The 21,090-nt window shown below is 40.4% G+C and overlaps 1 protein-coding gene across 2 annotated transcripts in view; it reads right to left on the reverse strand.

The window, feature by feature from the left end:
* Positions 1 to 8,188: 8,188 nt before the first annotated feature.
* LOC141802820 (CCR4-NOT transcription complex subunit 3-like) overlaps positions 8,189 to 21,090 on the reverse strand; it is a 40,058-nt gene continuing 27,156 nt past the window's right edge. The window contains exons 14-19 of one of the 2 annotated variants that reach the window (XM_074686579.1): positions 20,855 to 21,002; positions 19,603 to 19,699; positions 19,110 to 19,311; positions 14,194 to 14,326; positions 12,887 to 13,012; positions 8,189 to 12,785 (exon numbers count right to left, since the gene is read on the reverse strand). In XM_074686579.1, coding sequence (XP_074542680.1) covers positions 12,687 to 12,785; positions 12,887 to 13,012; positions 14,194 to 14,326; positions 19,110 to 19,311; positions 19,603 to 19,699; positions 20,855 to 21,002 — 805 coding nt within the window. In that variant the 3' untranslated portion in view covers positions 8,189 to 12,686. Of the gene's footprint in view, positions 12,786 to 12,886; positions 13,013 to 14,193; positions 14,327 to 19,097; positions 19,312 to 19,602; positions 19,700 to 20,854; positions 21,003 to 21,090 lie in introns of both variants that reach the window. The other variant, XM_074686578.1, reaches the window with a different exon arrangement.

The following is a 21,090-nucleotide window of genomic DNA, read 5'->3' on the forward strand; positions in this document are numbered from 1 at the left end:
AACACAAACACGAGAGTTCAGAGGAGAGCCGACGCTAATGAAATCCTCTTCATGTCACATTTCACGTTCAGAGAAGGAGACGGGCTGGTTTCTGTCCTCAAAGACAGCAGAGATCATCTCATAACTGGCTTCCTGAGACGTTTTTTTTTAATCTGACTAACAGCAGGTTAGGCCTATATAGAAAAATAAATAAAAGATAAATTTAACAAAACAGAGAAATAAAAATCATACACAACCTGGCATGAAATATCCAGATCCAGATCCTCCAGATTTTTTAAGTATAACTTGAAACAAGACTATTTTATGGACCGGTCAGGGCAGGGGTCTGCAACCTTTACTTACAAGAGCCGTTTTGCCTGAGCTCACCTGGATTTAAGTCATTCTGGCGCCACACAATCTATTTATCTTCAAAATAAGGATAATAAAGTGCATTTATGGTATGTGAATTTATACAACTGTATATTTGATGTTTAGTTTATTATTTTAAAAAAATCAACATAATTTTAAATTTCAAAAATTGGCAAAATACAACTTAGAATTTGAAAATAGAGAAAAAAAATAAAAAATAGGTTGTTTTTAAATTTCAATAAAAATGTATTAATTTGAAAAAAGTTATTATAAATAATTAAATATTTTAAAAAGTTCAAGGGTTTTTTTTGGGGGGGGGTCAAAAAATTGCAAAAGTTAAAAAAATGGAAAAATGCAAAAATCTAAAAAAATCGACATTTCAAAATTTTGAAAAAATGAAACTACAAAAATTCCTTAAACTATTTGATATGTCTTAAAAATTTGATGTTTTCTTTTATATATTTATTTTTGAAACTTCAAAAATTTGCAAAATTTTCTGGCTTTTAAAAAATTGCAAGTGTTAAAAAAAAATGTATTCCAAAAAAGGAAAATGTTTACACATGATACTATGTGTTGTCAGTGTCTGTAATCATCAGTATCCTTTGTAAGAATTACAAAAAAAAAAAAAAAACAATATATAATTTTTTAAAGCTACAAGGAGCCACTGCATGGGAGTCAGAGAGCCACAGGTTGCAGACTCTTGGGTCAGGGGAATGTGGCTCAGATTTAGTCTAAAAACACATTTTCTACTGAAAATAAGACAAAAACACTTGATAAGATCTCAGTTTTTTTTTACAGTGTACACTTGCACACCGACTACCTGTAGCTAATTTACAGAGACTCTACCCCCTCTGGTGCCCCTTTGTTGACATAACCAGACAGCCTACTTCCACTTTCATCCAAACTCTCAAGTACTGTCAAATCGCACTGAGTGACATGAGAGAGGACATCCGTCTTCTGTGCTTGTTTACATTCAGGTTGTACGTAGGTTGCGCTATTGTGTCGCTATTACATGGAGCTACAGCAATGGTTTCCAGTGGCTGCAAAATAGCTTAAGCACAAGTTATGGCTTATTTAAATAATCGTCACAGCAGCAATCAAGAAAACCAAAGTAAGAAAGTGTATAGAAAGTGTAAAAAGCTCCATAAGAAAATAGATGCTGACAGCTTGTCCATCATTGTCCAGTTCAGCCAGCCTCCACCTCCACAGGGTCCAGGACTGAGCTTCTTCAGCAGTCTGTTCAGTCTCTGTCTCCTGGATCCTGTCTGCTCACAGCAGGTGAAGTTCTTCCAATGTGGCGTTGGTGTCTGGTGTTAGCTCTGTTAGCCATGTCTGTGAATAGCATGATGCTACTCTGCCCTCTGGTATTCCCTCTGTTGCTGGGTTAGCACAGCTAGCTCGTCCATCTTATTGGAGATAGATCTTACGTTCCCAATAACGATGGATGGAAGGACAGCTCACACGTTGTCCTCACCCTATTCTCCTCACACTGTGGGAAACATCTGGCCAAGCACCAGTTAGCGTTGACACGCTACAGGCTGCTAACAGCTGATTTCACATGTGAACAATGCAGCCATGGTTACATGTAGGATCTCCAGACAAACACAGGAGCAAAAAATAGTAAAAATATCACTGAAGACAAAACCAACAAATGAACCATACAAAGTAATGACGCACTCCAAATGCAAAAATGATGAAAAAGAGATGAAAAAATTACAAGAAACGGACAAAGAAGACAGATCCAGTGGTCCAGAAAAACTCCACCCTGGAGGCCGTTTTCAAAAGTGTACGGTTTAGGGTCGCTGAAACGCTGTTTCCGTGGAAACAAGAAGCCAAAAACACAACAATACTTTTGGGTTTTTGAAGTAGAAATTTCCAGACATGTGGACAAAATGACAGATAAACAGGAGCTCTTAATTTCTGAAGCACAAAAATTCAGGCTTTATGTGATTCATTAGTCAGAGATCACCGTGACAACCGTGTGATGAACAACTCCTGGCAGGTGGTCAGACTCAGCAGAGAAGAGGAATTGGTGAAAAAAACAAACTTCTTCTATGACTCGTCATAAAAACTTAACTTCTCTTGGTTCGAGAAGCTGAACCCGCAGGAAAACCTCTGGGACTCGACGCTGAGGGGTCCTGATGATATGGTTTTGTGGCTCTGAGCAGCTGTGCAGCGCTCCGGGCGCCTCAGAGAAACTTTGTCAGGGCGGTTTTCACTCTCTGCTCCGGCATCGCCTCCAACACTCGTCTCTATAGTAACATGTATGAACGGATAAACGTCAAGACGCTGGAAAGTAGGTCAGAGTGAAGATGGCGTCTGCTGGAAGGGTAGCACGCCGCAGAGATGGCGTTTCCAGTGTGTGTGTGCTTCAGGGATGAGAGGACGGCGCACCTGAGGATCTCTGAGGAGTTTGTTCCTCCTCTTCCTTTCCTTTTCACTCTTCTTCTCCAGCCTTCACCACTCATCCCTGAGTGTGTGTGTGTGTATGTGTGTGTGTGAAGTGGGGGGCATTGTTTCACGTTGCTCCTCTCAGTGGTGGACCTACCAGGCCTCCGTACAGTCAACAGACGAGGATGAGTCAAAGTGTCCTCTGGCCAGCAGAGAGTGCGTCATCCGTACACACCACCCAGCACATGGACACACACCCACACACAAATACACACACATGTTTACACAAACATGTTATGAACATGGCTGCTGTGATTTGATCTTTCTTTGTGTTTTCGCGTTTAGTTCTTCTTCCTTGATGTCATTACCCATGAGTCTCTTTTCCTCCTCTTCGTTTTCCGTGGTCGCGCTCTTTAGTTGGTTTTCAGTGATTTCCTGTTTTATTTTGTAGTACAGTGTTTCACTTCCTGTGTTTTACCTCCTTTGTGATTATGTGCCATGCCCTCATAGGCCACTCCTGTTTCCTATCATATCTGTTCGGGATAGGCTGAAAGTCGGTCGGGCTAATCAGCCATTCACATGGCAGCAGCTTACTGCATTTAGACGTGTAGACATGGTCAAGACGATCTTCTTAGAGTATTTCAGAAACTGCTGATCTACAGGGATTTTAACCCACAACCATCTCTAGGGTTTACAGAGAATGGTCCCAAAAAGAGAAAGTATCCAGTGAGCAGCAGTTCTGTGGGACAAAATGCCTTGTTGATGCCAGAGGTCAGAGGAGAATGGACAGACTGGTTGGAGCTGATAGAAAGGCAACAGTAACTCAAATAACCACTGGTTACAACCGAGGTCTGCAGAAGAGCATCTCTGAACACACAACACGTCCAACCTTGAGGCAGATGGGCTACAGCAGCAGAAGACCACACCGGGTGACCCTCCTGTCAGCTAAGAACAGGAAACTGAGGCTACAATTCACACAGCAACACCAAAACTGGACAATAGAAGATTGAAAAACGTTGCCTGGTCTGATGAGTCTGGATTTCTGCTCCACATTCAGATGGTAGGGTCAGAATTTGGCCTCAACAACATGAAAGCATGGATCCATCCTGCCTTGTATCAACGGTTCAGGCTGCTGCTGCTGGTGTAATGGTGTGGGGGAGATTTTCTTGGCTCACTTTGGGACCCTTAGTACCAACTGAGCATGGTTTAAAGTCCACAGAGAAAAAAGAGAAAAAAAGAAAGAAAAAAAGAAAAAGAAAAAAAGAAAGAAAACAAGGAAATGAAAAGGGGGGGAAAGAAAGTAAAAGGAAAAAGAAAAAAAGAAGAAAAAAGAAAAAAAGAGAAAAGAGAAAAAAAGAAGAGAAAAAGAGAGAAAAAAAAAGAAGAAAAAAAGAGAAATAGAGAAAACGAAAAAAAAAAGAGAAAAAGAGAAAAAGAGAGAAAAAGAACAAAAGAGAAAAAAGAAAAAAAGAAAAAGAAAAAGAAAAAAAGGGAAAAAAGAAAAAAAAAAAAAAAAAAAAAAGGGCACAGCCTACCTGAGTATTGTTGCTGACCATGTCCATCCCTTTATGAGCACAGTGTACCCATCTTCTGATGGCTACTTCCAGCAGGATAACGCTCCATGTCATAAAGCTGGAATCATCTCAGACTGCTTTCTTCAACATGACAATGAGTTCCCTGGACTCAAATGTCCTCCACAGTCCCCAGATCTCAATCCAATAGAGCACTTTTGGGATGTGGTGGAACGGGAGATTCTCATCATGGATGTTCAGCCGACAAATCTGCAGCAACTGTGTGATGCTATCATGTCAATATGGACCAAACTCTCTGAGGAATGTTTCCAGGACCTTGTTGTTTAAGTCAGGTCTGAAGGCAAAAGGGGGTCCAGTGAGTGTAGTCACCCTGTCACCCCCCTACTTGATCAGATCTTGGCTCAACAGTTACAGTCAGGATTAAGATCCTGGATGTCTCATCCTTCAAAGGCTCTTGTTTTCATTATGGCGTCATCGGCATGAAATAAACACGATATGCAAAGATTACACGCGTCAGCTCAGTGACGCAGACATGTAAATGAAGGCATCATCTCTGGCATAAAATGATCTACACACACCCCTGAACCACTCTCACACACACACACACACACACACACACACACACACACACACACACACACACACACACACACACACACACACACACACACTCCTCTCTGACCCCATTCACACAGGACAGCAGACGCTCCTTAACTCATGTCCCGTCTCATCACCACGCTCTGAAACCAAAGAAAGGAAGAACAGAGACACAGAAACATCTGCAGGCGGTGACCTGGGTTAAGTCATGTTATGATGCGGCGAACAGGCAGCCAGTCACCCAAGCAGCACAACGAGAGCGAGGATCCAAACAGCAAAACACCGACATATGGCGGCAACATCCCCATATGTCGGTGAGCGGTTTACACGAGGTGAGAGCGTGAGAGGAGTAAACAAGCAGCGCTCCGACACACGCACATGAAAGCTGAGAGAGTGTGAATAAGTGGGGCGATGGTAGCCCAGAGGTGAGGGATGAGTGTGTGTGTGTGTGTGTGTGTGTGTGTGTGTGTGTGTGTGTGTGTGTGTGTGTGTGTGTGTGTATGTGTGTGTGTGTGTGTGTGTGTGTGTGTGAGGCAGGTAGAGGAGGAGAACACACACCACGGAGGCGCCCTGTAGCAGCAAACTGAACCCCAGGAGGAGCTGCAGCGTGGAGGGTCAGGAAAGAGAAATGTCAGGAGATGATCAGGACGACGGCGCGCTTCATGTTGTTTAACAGTTCATCCACCAGGGGGCGCAGGCAGAGGAACGCGTTTGTGTCGCATCTGAGATTCCTGAAAGAACAATTTCTGGAGCTGTCTGTGAAGTCTGAAATCTCAGATTAAAATCCCAAATTCTCAGGAAAAGTCCAGATTCTAAGACAAAAAAATAATAAAATAAGAAGAAAAACATTCAAACTTCCTTCATTTAGATAAGACTTTTGAACATTGAATTTTCTGACTTAAACTTCAGACTTTTAGAAAAAATATCAACGATTTATCTGGATCAGTCAGGCTAACACTGTATAAATAATTTATTATTTTTCTATTTTTTTTTCATTTTGAGAAAAAATTCAGAAAGTTAATTTATTTTCTTGAAGGTTCCAGGGAAAATTCATAATTTAGACTTCTATTCCAAAATAAAAAGATTCGAGCCAGAAATCTGTGAAGCAAAGAGTCTCAGGAAAAAGTTAAAATTGCAAGGTTATGTCTTTATTTATTAATCAAAAAAATAAAAATAAAAATAAAAATAAAACAAATCTTGGAATTTCGGGTAAAAGTGTTGACTTTTGACATTTCTTTCCAGAAATCTCAATTTTTTCAGAATGATCCAAAATTTAAAATTCTCAAAAATCTGATGTTGAACTAATGTCATGAAAATTCTCATGAAAAAAAATGTTTTAAAAAAATCTGTTTTTTTTTTCTTGGAATCCTGAAATTAAAAATTGAATTTTGAAAAAACAAAATTCCCAAAAAGAAGTCACAACTCTGAGATAAAAAACAAACAAACCAAAATGTAAAGAAAAAGTTAAACTGTAAACAGGCATTGTTCTGACTCAAAAACAAGTATTCTAGAATGAAATCATAATTTTAAGATTAAAAGAATTCTAAGAAAGTTGTGAAGGTTCTAGAATTCTAATAAAAAGTCACATATTTTACTTTTATTTCAAAATAATGACTGAGAATTCAATAAAGTCAAAATAATATGAAAACAGCCAGAATTGGAAGATAAAAGTCCTTATTTTGAAGAAAAAACAAACAAACAAACAAAAAAACATCCCTCTTTCCCATGATCTCCTGACTACTGCCGGAGATTTATGGCACGGTAATTGAAATTTTCTGGAGTTAAAAGGTCAATAAAAGCTGGAATTAGGGCCTCAAAAACCCTGAGAAAAAAAAAGAATATTAGAGAAATGAACGACAACTACAGCAACAAAAAAGTGTGTTTAGAACAGTAAAAAAGAAACAGAAAAAAATGAAGATGTACGGAAGAGAAATAAGGATCCAAATTGTGCTGATGATACACCAAAAATGTATAAATTGAGAAATAAAAAAATCTTAGAATTTCAATCATATTAAGAATTTGAGCTCAAGTCAGAAATGGATTTATGTCAGAGGGACATTAAAGTCTACATCAGAATTACAGGATTAAAATCCCAGTTTAAGGGGAAATTAACTTCAGTGTTTAAGTCAGACTTTTATAAAGAGGCGTAGTCAGATGTTTCCTTAGATTCCTGACAGTCAAAATTCTGTTTAGCCAAACACCCTAAACCCTTTGCTGCCCACTTGAGTCCTCTATATTGTTCAGTATTAATGTAAATGTACCTTTTACCTCTCCCTGAGCCGTCAGGTGACCTCTGGGCTCAGTAAATAGTAAACGAGGAAGAACTCTGTGAATAAAAGAACGGAAACGTCTACGACACAAACTGCTCCTGCTAATGGCTCGCTCAGGGGAGCCTGAACCGTGCTCTCCCATTAAAGCTTCATTAAAGCTTTATTCTTCCACACTCTTACCCATGATGCACTCACATGTAGAGAAGGTGAGGAACAAAGCTCAGCGCTCCCTGAGCGGCGTTCAGGCCGCTGTGGTGACAGGTGCAGCTTTAATGGGGCTGAAGGGGTCTGAACGTGGAGTCCCTGAGGTGTAAGTCAGGGCTCAAACAGGACCAGGACCAGGCCTCAACAAGGACTTTCATTTTCTGTGTTTACTTTACGCCTTTAACAGGACGTGCTCCTTTAAATGCTACATATAAATATTTTCACATGTGTTTTCTAAAGTTGCTTTTTCTGCTTTTATTAAGAGGGGAAGGCGCAGTGGATGGTGCAGGAAACAGGGGCAGGGTGGGGGGTGGCATGCTGGAAAAATGCTGCAAGTTGGGTTAAAACCCCGACTGTCAGAAGTCCACACTGTAAAAAAAAAACAACAAAAAAAAACCAAAACTGAATACCATTGTTAATAACCCTAGATTTTTAAATTTAGGCTTATCTAAAACCCTATGAGCTGTCTGTCTATGCTCCAACGCGCAAGACTAACTGTCTGTGCTCCATCGCGCAGCCAGCTGTCTGTACTCCACGACGCAGCACCAACTGTCTGTGCTCCATGGCGTGGACCGACTGTCCGTACTTCACAGCAAATAACTGGCTGTCTGTGCTGCATGGCGCAAAACCAGATGTCCGTGTTCCATGTCGCGGACTGACTGTCTGTGCTCCTTGGCGTGGACCGGCTGTGGGCGCGTTTTTTTATGGGCTTTTTTTTTTTTTTTTTGGTTAGCAACCTAACCTCATGGCCCTTTCTGTTTGACAAAATCTCTCTGTACTGTTAAAAATCTGCAAACAGTAAATCACAAACACCCGAGTTCAGTTTTCTGAAAAGTAATTCTTTTATTAATATTTTACAATCCTTTATTCATGGTTATGCCATTATTTACTTTTTCAGCGCCACTTTGTAAGTGTCATAATTCCAACAACAAAACAAAACAAAATAAACAAAAAACAAAGGAGAGGTTTGAAGAGTTTATACAACACGTGTCAGGAGGCAGAGAGGGAGTCACGTCCGCTCTTGGGTTGACGTCACATCTCGTCCTCTTGGCAAAAAAAAGTAAACAAAAAGGTTAAAAGCAGGACTGTCAGTCGAGTGAACACGTGTCCGTCTGTCTGTTCGTCTGTTTGGCTTAAAAAAAAAAAAAGACCTCACACTCCTGATCTCGAAGAAGAACAGCTCTCTTTGAACGCTTTCCCCGTCTGTGGAAAATAAACGTAATATACAATCTCAGGATGATTAATCCAACAAATAAAAAATATAAAGATGGTCTCTCTTCCAGGCGCTGCTCCAAACATTGGAGGACATTATTGGCATCTTAAAAAAAAAATCTTTGTGTGAAATGAGGAGGGACGCTGGCAGGTAGAGAGGGGGGTACAAATTTTGGTACAAATCTTTCTCGGAAGATTGTTGGGTTGTGCTGGCGCAAACATTTCCTCTAAGAGGATCTGTCAAACACTTCCTGAGAAATAAAGGAAACATCTACCCGGAGTGACGGAGGGAGAGCGAGCTGGCCGGCTGAGAGCGAAACAGGAGAGGAAGAAAAGAAGCTGCTGTGTGTTCAGGAGAGAAACCTGGATCTGTTGGTAGTAACACCTGGGCAATGTGTGTGTGTGTGTGTGTGTGTGTGTGTGAAGCCTTCAGAGTGTAAACACGCAGCAGCACAGAGCTGGAGGACAGAGGAGGTGTGGGCAGCAGTGTTGCTGGTGTTGTTCAGTTTGTGCTCTTCAGCACAGAGAGAAGAGGAGGAAGAGGAAGAGGAGGAGGAGGAGGAGGAGGAAGGCTAACGAACGTCCGTCCAGCTGCTGGAAACATCCAACACCCACGACGCTCGCAGGGTTCACGGCTGGAGTTAAAGATTAAAACGTTCACCCAGAAACGGCCGCGGCGAGGAGCAGCGAGCGACTCTGAGGAGCTGAGGAGCGTTGGCAGCAATAAAAACGCTTTTTACTCCTTTTTACCCGTTTATAAATCCACCTTTGAGGCTCTGAGTGAATATTGTAACTTTTAGCTCGATTTCAACGCTTTTTGATTTCTGAGGACAGAAACTACAAGTTTTTCTTCAAGAGATTTTAATTATGTAAACATCTTGTTGAAATGTTTCCACAGGAAGTGGAAAGCGACACAGGAAGCAGGGTTACTGCTCATTTTGGGCTGTTGAGCTTCCACTCTTTCTAAATCTGCTGACCTACGACACATTTTTGCTTTTTTCAGCTCTAATCTTTATGAACATTTCCTGCTGTGGGCCTCATTTCTCATTAATATAATCTGAGGAACAGTCAGGAAACCGTCTTAAGAGGTCAACATTAAAACTTAAATGCTGTACCACCTGGTTTCTTCCAACGTTTCTTTACATTCTTGAGGTTTTGCCTCCAACATGCCAATAACAAAAAAAACAGGATTTAAAGTTAGAAATGTATAATTTTATAAAAAAGTCAAAAACAAAACACTGTATGCTGTGTTTTATTTTGAAATTGAGCGGAAGTTTTCGAACTTCCTGTCTGTGTTGAGCTTGCACATGCTCAGAGCCTCGCTGATCTGGAATTATTAATTTAACACATTCAACATTCAGGATTCCTGATTGGACTGCCTCAAATGGATTAACCAATGAGAGGAAGAGACTTTGATGTGTCATCAGCCGGATGTTACACCCCCATGACCATGGCGGCGGCTTCTGGAGATTATTAACAGACTTTCTTTTCTCATATTTGGTTGATTTGTCGGGGTTTTAAAGTGTGTGATCAGCTTTACACTGCAAAAAATGACATCCAAGCACGTGTTTGTTTCTGATTTAAGTCAAAATTAGACTAAATATGAGCCACAATCACCTGACAAGTCTGGGAAAAAGTCGAATTTTGTGACGTTAAGACCAAAATGAGGCCTGATCTGCTTCAACTAAGTCAAAAAAAATTTACTGAAGTTTGTTAATAATTCAAGAAACCAAGCAAGTATGTTTTTCTAACCCAGTGGGATGGGTAATCTGGTGACATTTTTGTCTTATAATTTGGAGAAAAAAAATTCAGGCTGTTTCTGTTTCTGTCAGGTAGATGTGTCTCACTATTAGTGTTGAATCTACCATATATGGTAATAATTGTATTGATTTTCATGTAATGGGAAAATTTTTGTGAATTTAAGCCTTTATCGTCCATGCGCTTGAACGCTAGCATTAGCTGTTAGCTTAATTTGTTGTTTTAGCTTGAATCTCCCTCTGAATCATGTGATTTAACAATCAAAAAGCAGTGAAATTAAATGTTAAAGTTGTGTTTTAGTGGAAGCAGATTTAATATGCCATGAATTGGGTGAATGTGAACCAGCCTTTTAAATAATCATCTGGAATAATGTCTAATTTTAGCCGAGCGCTACCTTCTGCCCTGAAAGAGTTTCTGTGATATAACGCTGCCCACCAGGTGAAAACAGTTACTACCAGCTCCTCAGCGGCTGCTCTGTCACACTCCTCCGCCGCGGCTGGATGGGAGTAGGCAGGTCGGACTATTTTTAGAGCGCAGCGGCCGGTGGATTCACAAAATAACCACAGGAACACAACAGCAGCAGGACCTCTGAAGATGGTTAAGTGCTGAAGCGGCCTGCGGAGCCTCCTACGACCGACGCTCAGCCGCAGATCGCTGCCGGGGCCTGTGTTTGGTCTAGCACAGTCAGGTTGGATTACGGCGGAGGCAGAGGAGCGGTTTGTTAGGAGCCGCTTTGCGTCGCAGCAGCAGAGCGGGAAAAAAATCTGTGTGGAGCTTTTATTTCTAAGAATAATTCATATTTACAGACAAACAGAGCCAGCTGCACAAAACCTCTGAAGATAAAAAACTTCATCCACATGTTTAAGGTTTTCAAGCTCAACAGTCTTTGTGTTTGTCTGTCAGCTGGATAAATGTTAAGATTCATTTACATAAAAGTGAAATTAATGTTTAGCACCATATTTTCCCTCATTAATGTAAATGTAAATGCTGTGGTGTTCAAAACAAAATCTCCTCTTCAGATATTCACTCAGCTGCCTGTTTGAGTCGTTTTCTTAGGAACAGAGAAATTTGACGCCGATAACTCCTTTAAATTAAAATTATTACACTGATTTAAAGTTTAAACTATTGAAAAGTGTCCAAAAGTGTCACTTTGTTTGATCTGAGCTGGATTTAAGCTTGATTTATTCCTCAACCAAGGTTTTATTTTAGTCATGATTTAGCGTTTACATTACCAAAGAAAGTCTGAGTCATTCAAGTCGTCATGTTACAAGATTAAAACTGTGACCTTACCAAAAATAAATGAAATATTCAGAGAATAAAGTCCAAATTTTGTGGAAATAAAGTTTTAAAATTCAAAGAATAAAGTCCTAAAAATAGTAAAAATAAAAGCAAAATGTTGCAAGAATAAGTTGTAATGTCACCAGAACGAAATCACCAAAATAAAGGTGAAAGGTTACAAAAAATAAAGTCGTTTTGGTACCAGAATAAAGCTGAAATGTTCAGGGAATAAAGTCCAAGTGTTACTAAAATAAAGTCAACACGTCACCAAATTCAAGCCAAAATGTTAAAAAATATTTAATGTTCCCAGAAAAAGTTGTGAGGAAACAAAAGTTTGTGTTTTAAGGGAACCAACAAAAAGCCGAAATGTAACAAGATTTACGCTGCAATATTGAGACTGTTAAGTCGTGTTTTTACAGGATAAAGGTCGTGCAGCTTTGGTTTAATATGTTGGAAAACTGAGAAAAATAAAAGAGGAGTTATTGTGTAGAAGACACCAGCAACTGAGTGAATGATCGTCTCTTTTTTTGGTCAAATTCAGAAAATTAAGTTTGATTGGTCGTTAAATTCCCGCCCTGCTGCTGCACCTCTGCTCCTCAGAACAACTCAGAGACAAGCTGTAGCTCTGTAACTGCCCAGGTGAGTGTGTGAGTGTGTGTGTGTGATAGAAAGGGGGACTGAATGATTAACCAACACTCTTTGGTTTATAATGAGCTACATAAGCAAAGGTTTTAAAGCCAACACAAGAGGAGGAGACGGAGGGAAAGCTTGTGATCGTCTGAGGAGGAGGAGTGATTTTTGTGTCTTATCTGCCAAAGTCTCAGTGTCGAGAGGGATCAGGTTTGGGAGCTGATGGTGGAGGAGGAGGAGGAGGAAGGTCAAAGGGATGGAGGGATTTCAAAGTGTCCGTGAGAACCCTGCCCGCCCCCCTCCATCCTGAACGTCTCCTTTCCTTGAGGAGCCGAGATCGAGCCCAGGAATGTCAGCAGGTGGACCACTTCTTCATGTGTTAGCTCTCCATCCCTCCTCAGCTGTCTGTCTGTCTCTCTGTCTGTCTGTCTGTCTGTCTGTCTGTCTTTGTCTTTTTGGCTGCAGGTCACTGGAGGTCTCGGTCTTCGAGGTACCGGTACTCAAACGTAAAGCCTTCCTTCTTGCGTTGGCCCCATTTCTCATAGTCAAAGTAAATGTATGTTCCCTAAAGCAGACACAAACAGAAAGGGTTATTAAAGGTCACAGCAGAGTAAAGCAACAGATCACTTCAAAAGGAAGTTACTAAGTGTTTAGCGTTTTTAATACCTGCTCGAACTCATCAGTGATGGTTTTGGGTTCTTCATGTCTCTGAAACCACATCATGTACTTGGTGTGGAACCTCCAGGACTGCTTCTTCAGGGCTTTGGCTGCCAGATACTGGGCTTTAGTGCCCTGCACAGGACATACACGAGACCACATAATTCCTAATTTCACCCCCTAAATGTACTCAAAAACTCACAAAAATCAGCACACTCCTCCCAAAAATTCAATTTAATACAAAAATTGACCCCCGACATACCAAAATGTGCTCTCTAGCGCCACCTAGGCACACTAAAACAGCTCTTGATGGCAGTAGGAATATCGTAGAAAATATCAAAATGTTTGTCTCATTGAGATTCACAAATAAAATAAAGACAACCCTGACCTATCTCAAATAGGAAGCTGGCAATTTGCCTTTCAAAATGAAATTATCCCACAATCTGGGGCCCTCTACAAAAATGATCTACTCCCAGGCCGTAAATGATATCAGCTTGAAATTCTCTCAGATGACAGAGTGGACCATGCTTTACAAAAGCTCTGCAAGAATTTGTTGTTTATCAAATGGTTTTCAAATGACGAGCCCTCAAAGTTGGTGAACCCTAAATAAGCCTTTTCAGCTCCCCCTATTAGAATGAATGGTAGAGGAGGATCCAGCTCAACACAATCTACGGCAGTTAGGCCTTTATACAAAAAAGTAAAAGTGTTACAGCTTTACAAATGACATGGATATATCTCAAACACAAAGTCAGCAATTTGCCTTTCAAAATAAAATCTGGCCCACTTTTTTTGGCCTTGAACAAAAATGATCTCCTTCTAGGCCGTAAATGTTACTGGCCTGAAATTTGCTCAGATGACAGAGTGGAACCTGCTTTACAAATGCTCTGTAGGAATTTGTTGTTTATCGAACGTTTTTTGAATGGAGAGCCCTCAAAGTCGGTAAACCCTAAAGAAGCCTTTTCAGCTCCCCCTATTAGAATGGATGGGAGAGGAGGATCCAGCTCCACACAAACTGCAGTCATTCAGCTTTAAAAATGGCATGGCTGGATTCCTGACAAAATTTACTACAAGAATGTGCCATTTTCAAAGAGATGTGGTCAAAATTGTGGCATCTATGAGGAGTTGTTTCAAAGCTTTAGTCAATTTCACTCCTTCTGCAGCAGTTAGTGATGATGTCACACTGATTGAGAGTTCCGTGCAGCTGGTCATGTGACTCACTGAAGGCGGGAAAATGGAATGTGTAACTCACACTCATTGTAAAGGGATAAAATCTTGGCAAAGGAGGTCAAAGTGGCATGGGAGAAACTGGATCTTACCTCCAGGTAGTAAAAGATGAAGAAGAGGGTTTCGGTGGAAAGCCTCTGGTAGAACTCTACAGTGTCGGAGTGAGGTGGTGGCACCTGGTGGTGGAAAGGCAGGGTGGGGCACGGGTTCCTCATCAGGTACTGCCTGTAAGACCGACACGACAGAGGCAGTTTATTGGAGGGCGAAATACTTCTTCCGTGTTGAATTGAACTTTAACGTGTGCTAAATCTCTCTAAATTGAATCGGACGCTTTTTCAGTCTGTTGATGTCAGCAACATGTTAACAAAAACTATTACATTTCAAGTTTCAGCACTTGATGTCTCATCTTTAAGATATTTTTGGTTTAATTTTCCAACATGTAACCATGGCCACATTGTTAACTTGTGAAATCAGCTGTAAGCAGCCTGTAGCATGTCAATGCTAACTGGTGCAAAGCCTGATGTTTCCCACGAGGTGAGTAGAAGAAGGTGAGGATGACGTGCTGGTTCTCAGGTGTGAGCTAAGAAGTGACGACATCGACATGGACCTGTCCTTCCATCCATCGTTATTGGGAACGTAAGATATATCTCCAATACGATGGACGAGCTAGCCGTGCTAACCCAGCAACAGATGGAATACCAGAAAGCAGAGTAGCATCATGCTATTCACAGACATGGCTAACAGAGCTAACACCAGACACCAACGCCACACTGGAGGAACTTCACCTGCTGTGAGCATGCTATTCTATTCTATAGAAAGTCTTATAAGACATTTTATTAAAAACAAGATGCAAACTAGAGATCTTTATGTTATTTTCAGTGCCGATACTGATACTGAAATCGATAATTAGTTGTCAAGGAGGACAACGACCAATATTTGGAGCCGATTTTCATTTACAGCAAAAGTGAAAATACTGGAGTTGATTTCTTATTGGCTGTCATTTTAACAAAAAAGGCCGATCTGCTTCAAAATGTTGAATATCGACCTGGGCGATTATGGTCTATCCCTGAAGTAAACACATGCTCAGATTTCAGTTTTTACAGTGAGGTAAAACATTCACTCTACAAAAACTGTCTTTCTATACTCAAACTTTCCATACACTTTCTTGTTTTTGTTTTCTTGATTCCTGCTGTGACTCCTGAATTTCCTCTTGGGGATAAATAAAGTATTGTCTATTCTATTCTATTCTATTCTAGTTTCACCAATCAACTGAAGCACTGCAACCACCAGCCTAAAGGTAAAACAAAATGATTTCACCAAAAACTTAGACCTTGTAGCTCCACCGTTTTGTTCGGCACCCCAACGGAAGGGTCCCAAAAAGTGGGAAGGCTCATCTCAGTCTTTGGGGGATCTGTCCCTGGATTAGTCAGTGGAAAGGCCATAAAATGCGTGCTGTGCCGAGACAAACCTTGGTGGAAACAAGGCTTTTGTCTTCCAACATGGCGCCGAGCCAAAACAAATGTGGCTCTTGGCAAAAAACTAGCTCCAGAAAACCAAAGTGAATCTCACTGACTGGCCTGCACAAAGCCCTGACTTGGTTCCCAACCAAGTACCCCCGGGGGGTTGATGACTCTGACCCTGGTAGTTTTTGGTTTTTGAGACATAATTAAACACATTTAGCATCCAAAATAAAAGTAGGCTGTTTGGAAAAGCTGTGTTAAAGATCCATTGACTTATTTAACAACAACCCTCCTGACGCTCATTTCTATTTCAGCACCAGGCTCTAATTGATGTTTACAGCAACCAGCAATTTCATCTTGTTTCAGATAACAGCACTTATAAACCTCCTTAAACTCATTATCTACTTGTTTCTCTGTGAAAATTAGCACAAACATTTGGAGAGGCTTCAAAAATAGAGCGCACAGATGTCTCTGTTTGGTGGTTGAGTTTCCATCGTTTGCTTTTTCCTGATGCTGGAGATTTAAAGACGCCTGTGTCAGATTCTGCAGATTTCATTTTTGATCCGACTTAAACCATGAAACGACAAAATGAGTCGGCTGCAAAACACAGAGATTAAATACTAACACAATTCAGCGCCTTTAAAGTGATGTCACTGTGTTTGATTTGTGATTTCAATAACACACACACACACACACACACTCACACACACAGATCAGGCACAATTAGAGAGCAGATTATGCTGGCTCTGTATCTGCCGTGCTGTCAGCCCACACAGGTACAATTGACATTTAAATCCAAACACTCCAACCCTCTCCAAGCTCAGTACCTGTTGTGTTTAACTGTACGAAGAGGACACACACACACACACACACACACATAAAGCTCTGAGCTGCCACAGATCTTTCCACTGTTAAAATAAGAGAATTGATCCTTCCTTTTTTGCGTTTCACAGTGGAGAGTCGTGATTGTGATAACAAACCTTTTCTGTTTTTGATCGGCGTTACAGGAGTGTAAAAAGCATCACCACGTGTCTTTATTCTGAAGGTTAACACCTGATGAAATTATTATAATGATGTGAAGAACACTCACTGTGATATTTATGTCCACAGCCACATAAAGTGACCTCTGTGTGTGTGTGTTTACATGAGGAGAGTGTGAGTCAGACACTTTAACCCACGAGGAGTGTTTATCTGTCGCTAACTATCTGTTAGTGGGACGAGCTGAGTATTTTTGGGAGCTCGCTGACCTCTCTGCCGCTGTACTGGAAACAGGAAGTTTGTCACTCATCTAAAAATAGAGGGTTTGGTTTGGAGAGGACATCTGGGCTGAGTTTGAAGCTTTTCTCTGATATCAGGGAGTTTATTTTTTGTCCTAATGGATCAGTTAGGATGATCAAAATGTGTATTTGAGCAGGCCTCAAGTTGTGTTGTGTTTGTTTTGGAATTAAAAAGAGATTGGATCAAAAAAAAATCTTTGTTTAAGTCAACTTTTTGCAGGATACAACGCGCTGAGGTAAGGTATTTATCAGTACAGTTACGTAGTGCTACAGTTTGAAACGTGGCATTAAGCAAATGTTGTAGCAGCCGGCTATATGTAGTGCTATCGGCAGCCAGGTGCTCCGACGTATCTGTAGGCTAACATGACAACAAGCTAACACTGTATGTAGTTCAGTAGCTGTCTATATTTAGCACCACTGCAGAATAACTGCTGACTGTGGGTTGGAGTCAACATTAGCCCAAACAGTTTAGCCCTTTTAGCCTTTAGCTCGTGCTCTATCTCTCTCCTGTTTATCTTTCTTCTGTCCTTTTTCTGTCTGACAGTTAGGCTCCAGTGTCCACCATCACTACAAAATTAATCACAGAAATCGTTTTCAGCAGAGAAAAACACAGATCTCTCTTCTCTCTACTAAACTTTCTTAGCCAGCATGGTGTTGTCTTAGAGACTTGGACGTGCCGTAAATCAGTCGGGAAGCTAAGAAGGAACATTTTGAAACAACCTGTAAATTGCAATATGGTGCTGATAATCTCATTTTAAAGTGTGGATTAAGATCAGGCAGATATCTAGAAGAGAGACTTTTGCAAGATCTCCTCACAGACACTTTCAATATTTCCAATTTTTAGCACAATTACGCTTTTTAACACCAGAGATCATGTGAAAAAGTTGAATGATGATGTCTACAGACTATATAAGGAGCCATATTTTCCCCCAAAAAAGGTCAACGCATGTGAAAAGGGATGGGTACCTTTAATATTTGAAATGATACTGTTCCGGTACTCTGTACCTGGCAATCAGTACTGGTGCTCGTTAGTACCAATTTTCTGTACTTTTGTGAGTTTATGTGGTAATAAATATCAATTCGTATAACAATAAAATCTCAATTTTTTTCAATTAACATAATTATTTCTCAACATATGAACTTTGCCTACTCTCCCATTCCCTTGCAGTCAAAGGAATTCAGTACCCGCTCCTACATGTGAGTCAGTTTTTAGGATTTATCCAGGGGATCTGACATCACGGTGCCAGATGGTTAAAAAAAACAAAACATTTTGCCCTCTGCTGGAGAAGAACGAGAACTTTTTTTCTTACCCAGTTTATAAACAAAGACTAAAAATGATGGATTTAAGAAGAAAGAAAAATAGATTTTTGAACAAAATATTATGATTTAAAAATTGTTAAACAAAAACATCTTGATACATGTGTGAATTGATTTTTTTTCTCCAGCTTCATGAATATGGAACCCTGAAACATTCATAATTAAATAAATAAAAACAAATTCTGAAACAAATACAATTTTGATAAATAACAGACATATATGAAATATAAAATAATAATAAAAATAATCATAATAAAATAATACTATATTGAATGGCCAACAAACTGTGAAACAAGGCAAAGTCATATTGATGTACGTTTTATTATTCTTTAATATTAAATAATTATGATTAAATACTCATAATGATTATTTTATCAATTTGTAAAAATGTTTTTAATTTTATAAAAGCTTGGAAAATGAATGAAAAGTCATTATTTTTAAAAGTATGAAATTGTTAAATTAATCATTTTGAAATAATAACATAACAATAATTTGATATTAAAGAATAATTAACAAATTCATAATAATAGTGACATATTTCACAATTTTATGGCCATATTACATTTTTTTTTCTTATTTATCAAAATGATATTTCTTCCAATTTTTTTTTTTTTTTAAGTATGAATCTTTTGGTATGAACCACACTAAAGTTGGCTCGTTTTACAAAGCTACAGAATCAGTAGTTGTAATGATGCAGCTAAAACCAAAGGTTCAAAGACTAAAAACATTTTTCAAATCAATAAAATCATAAGCAGATGATTGTTTGGTGATGTCTTCTCCTGTAACCTCACCTGTGACAGAACAGCTGAACAGCTGAACATCCTGGGATTCAAGTTTAAGATGGTTCAAAGTCTGAATCTGACTGAGGGTTACCTAAAGATGCGTGTGTGTGTGTGTGTGTGTGTGTGCGCGTGTGTGTGAAAAAAGAAAAAGTAAACAAACATTTCACTACACCTGATCCTCTCCGAGTCTGACGGATGAGGCATGTGCGTCCACGCTGACTCCTCCATGGCCTGTTGGTAGACCTGGTCTTTGGACAAGGGGACTGGCCCCAGAGGACAGACCCCCAACGACGGAGGGATGCTGACCTCCGACATAGAGGGCTGAGGTGCTGAGGGGGGGCCTGAAGGGGCCGTGGTGCTGCTGGGGAAGATGTCTGAGGAGAGATAAAGAGGAGAGGAGAGGAGAGGGTGATGGGGAAGGAGAACGTGGGGGAGTGATGGAGGGAAAGGGGGAGGATCCAGGACAAAAGGAGACCAGTTGAGTCAGGGCTGATGGTATCATCAGCAGTTTTTGTTCAGAGGAGGCCGAGTGGGAGGTGCGATGACATTTTGTTCCATTAAACTCCAGCTTTTCTATTTCTGTTGGAGACAACCCTCCATTTCTTTTGTTACGCTCCTGTGTGTGTCAGCGCCCGCAGGTGTGTGTGTGAGTGCGTGTGTGTTACCTGTGGTGAGGTGCAGGGAGGGCACGTCTCCCTCCATCCCTGAGCTGAGTGCTGCTCGCTCAGCCATGGACTTCAGGCTGCTCAGAGGCTCCTGAGGCTGATGAGGACAGACAAAGAGGCTCATGGGAAAACACATCCTGCCTGAAGTCTTCAACCTTTTTTATTCCGTATAAATCATCACAACAATCCCTTTCTGCAACAGGTTGCTGTGCTGTTGCTCGTCTTGATCTGAAGTTGATTTCCAATTTCTACTTCTTCAAATCTTGTCCGATTTTCACCATTCAAATTTTAAACTCTTCAGCTTCTTCTGGACACTTGAAGCATGACTTTTCTTATCTCTAACCCTTAAACTTTTAAATTTATTCAGCTTTTTCTTACAAAATGTCCCCCTTTAAAATGAATGGGAATCTTCTCCTCTCCCGCCTAAATTTTCCTCAGCTTTGAGATGTCATAACTTCAGCATAATTCCACTTACAGACTCAATTTTTGCTTTGAAATGTTCACTGATCTTTCAGCTCTTTATGTATGGCCCAACTTTTAGATATCTTTTACCATTTTTGAGATTTCACTATTTAAGCAGCATGAACTTTTTAGGTATTTCACTCAAACCTCAGCTCCTAGAGTGCGGAACTTCTTCAGCTAGAGTGAAGCAGGCTGCTGCTGAGACATTACAACTTTCTCGAACAAACTGTCATAACTTCCAAAATCTTCACTGAAGAAAAATAAAAAATACATTAAAACAATCCCTGACTTCTACTGCCTCTTACAAAGGGAGTATTTCACCAAAAAATTGTGCTGTTTGGCCAAAAAGTGCCCAAACGTGAGTCAAAACCTCATTTTGCTGTAACTTGTGGGTAATGTTATTCCTGACCTTTTTCTTCACCTCTGCTCCATTCATAACTACATTTGTAGATCGCCATCCTGCTCTCATTTTGTGCTCTACTGACTTGGGAAACACATCTTTGTGTTCATTAGAGTCTCCAGATTCTCACAATGTTATCATTTTTTATCTAGTCCTTAAGTTTTAGACACAAATGCAGGGTTTTCAGACCCTTGCCAGCCCAATACTCCTACTTTAGAACAATGGACACAGAGGAGTTCCAAAGTTCCATTGACGCATCATCAGCCATTATTACATCATCATCCCCATGGTAACCACACATCTGTGTAAACTACACACTTCTTTTTTCCGTTTCACATTCTCAGCTTAGTTTAACTAGTCGGTCATTACAGTGTGTCTGCTCACTCTCACCTTGATGCTGTCTGAGGACTGAGAGTAGGACAGTGGGCCGTTCAGCAGGCTGCCTCCGCTCACCGTCTTGGCCTCGCTGTAGAAAGCTGGAGACGGAGAGCTGGACGACAAACTCAAAGAGGCGAGTAAACTGGGGAGAGTGTCCTTACTGGGGAGAGAAGATGATGAAGGAGACGAGAGGAATAAAAGTTTAAAAAAGACTGACTTTATGTGAAAAAGTTCTTTAAGATTTGTGT

Source organism: Halichoeres trimaculatus, unplaced genomic scaffold (assembly GCF_033239565.1).
Source record: "Halichoeres trimaculatus isolate MK-OKI-2021-1 unplaced genomic scaffold, fHalTri1.1 fHalTri1_scaffold_14, whole genome shotgun sequence".
In the NCBI taxonomy this organism is placed as follows: domain Eukaryota; kingdom Metazoa; phylum Chordata; class Actinopteri; order Labriformes; family Labridae; genus Halichoeres; species Halichoeres trimaculatus.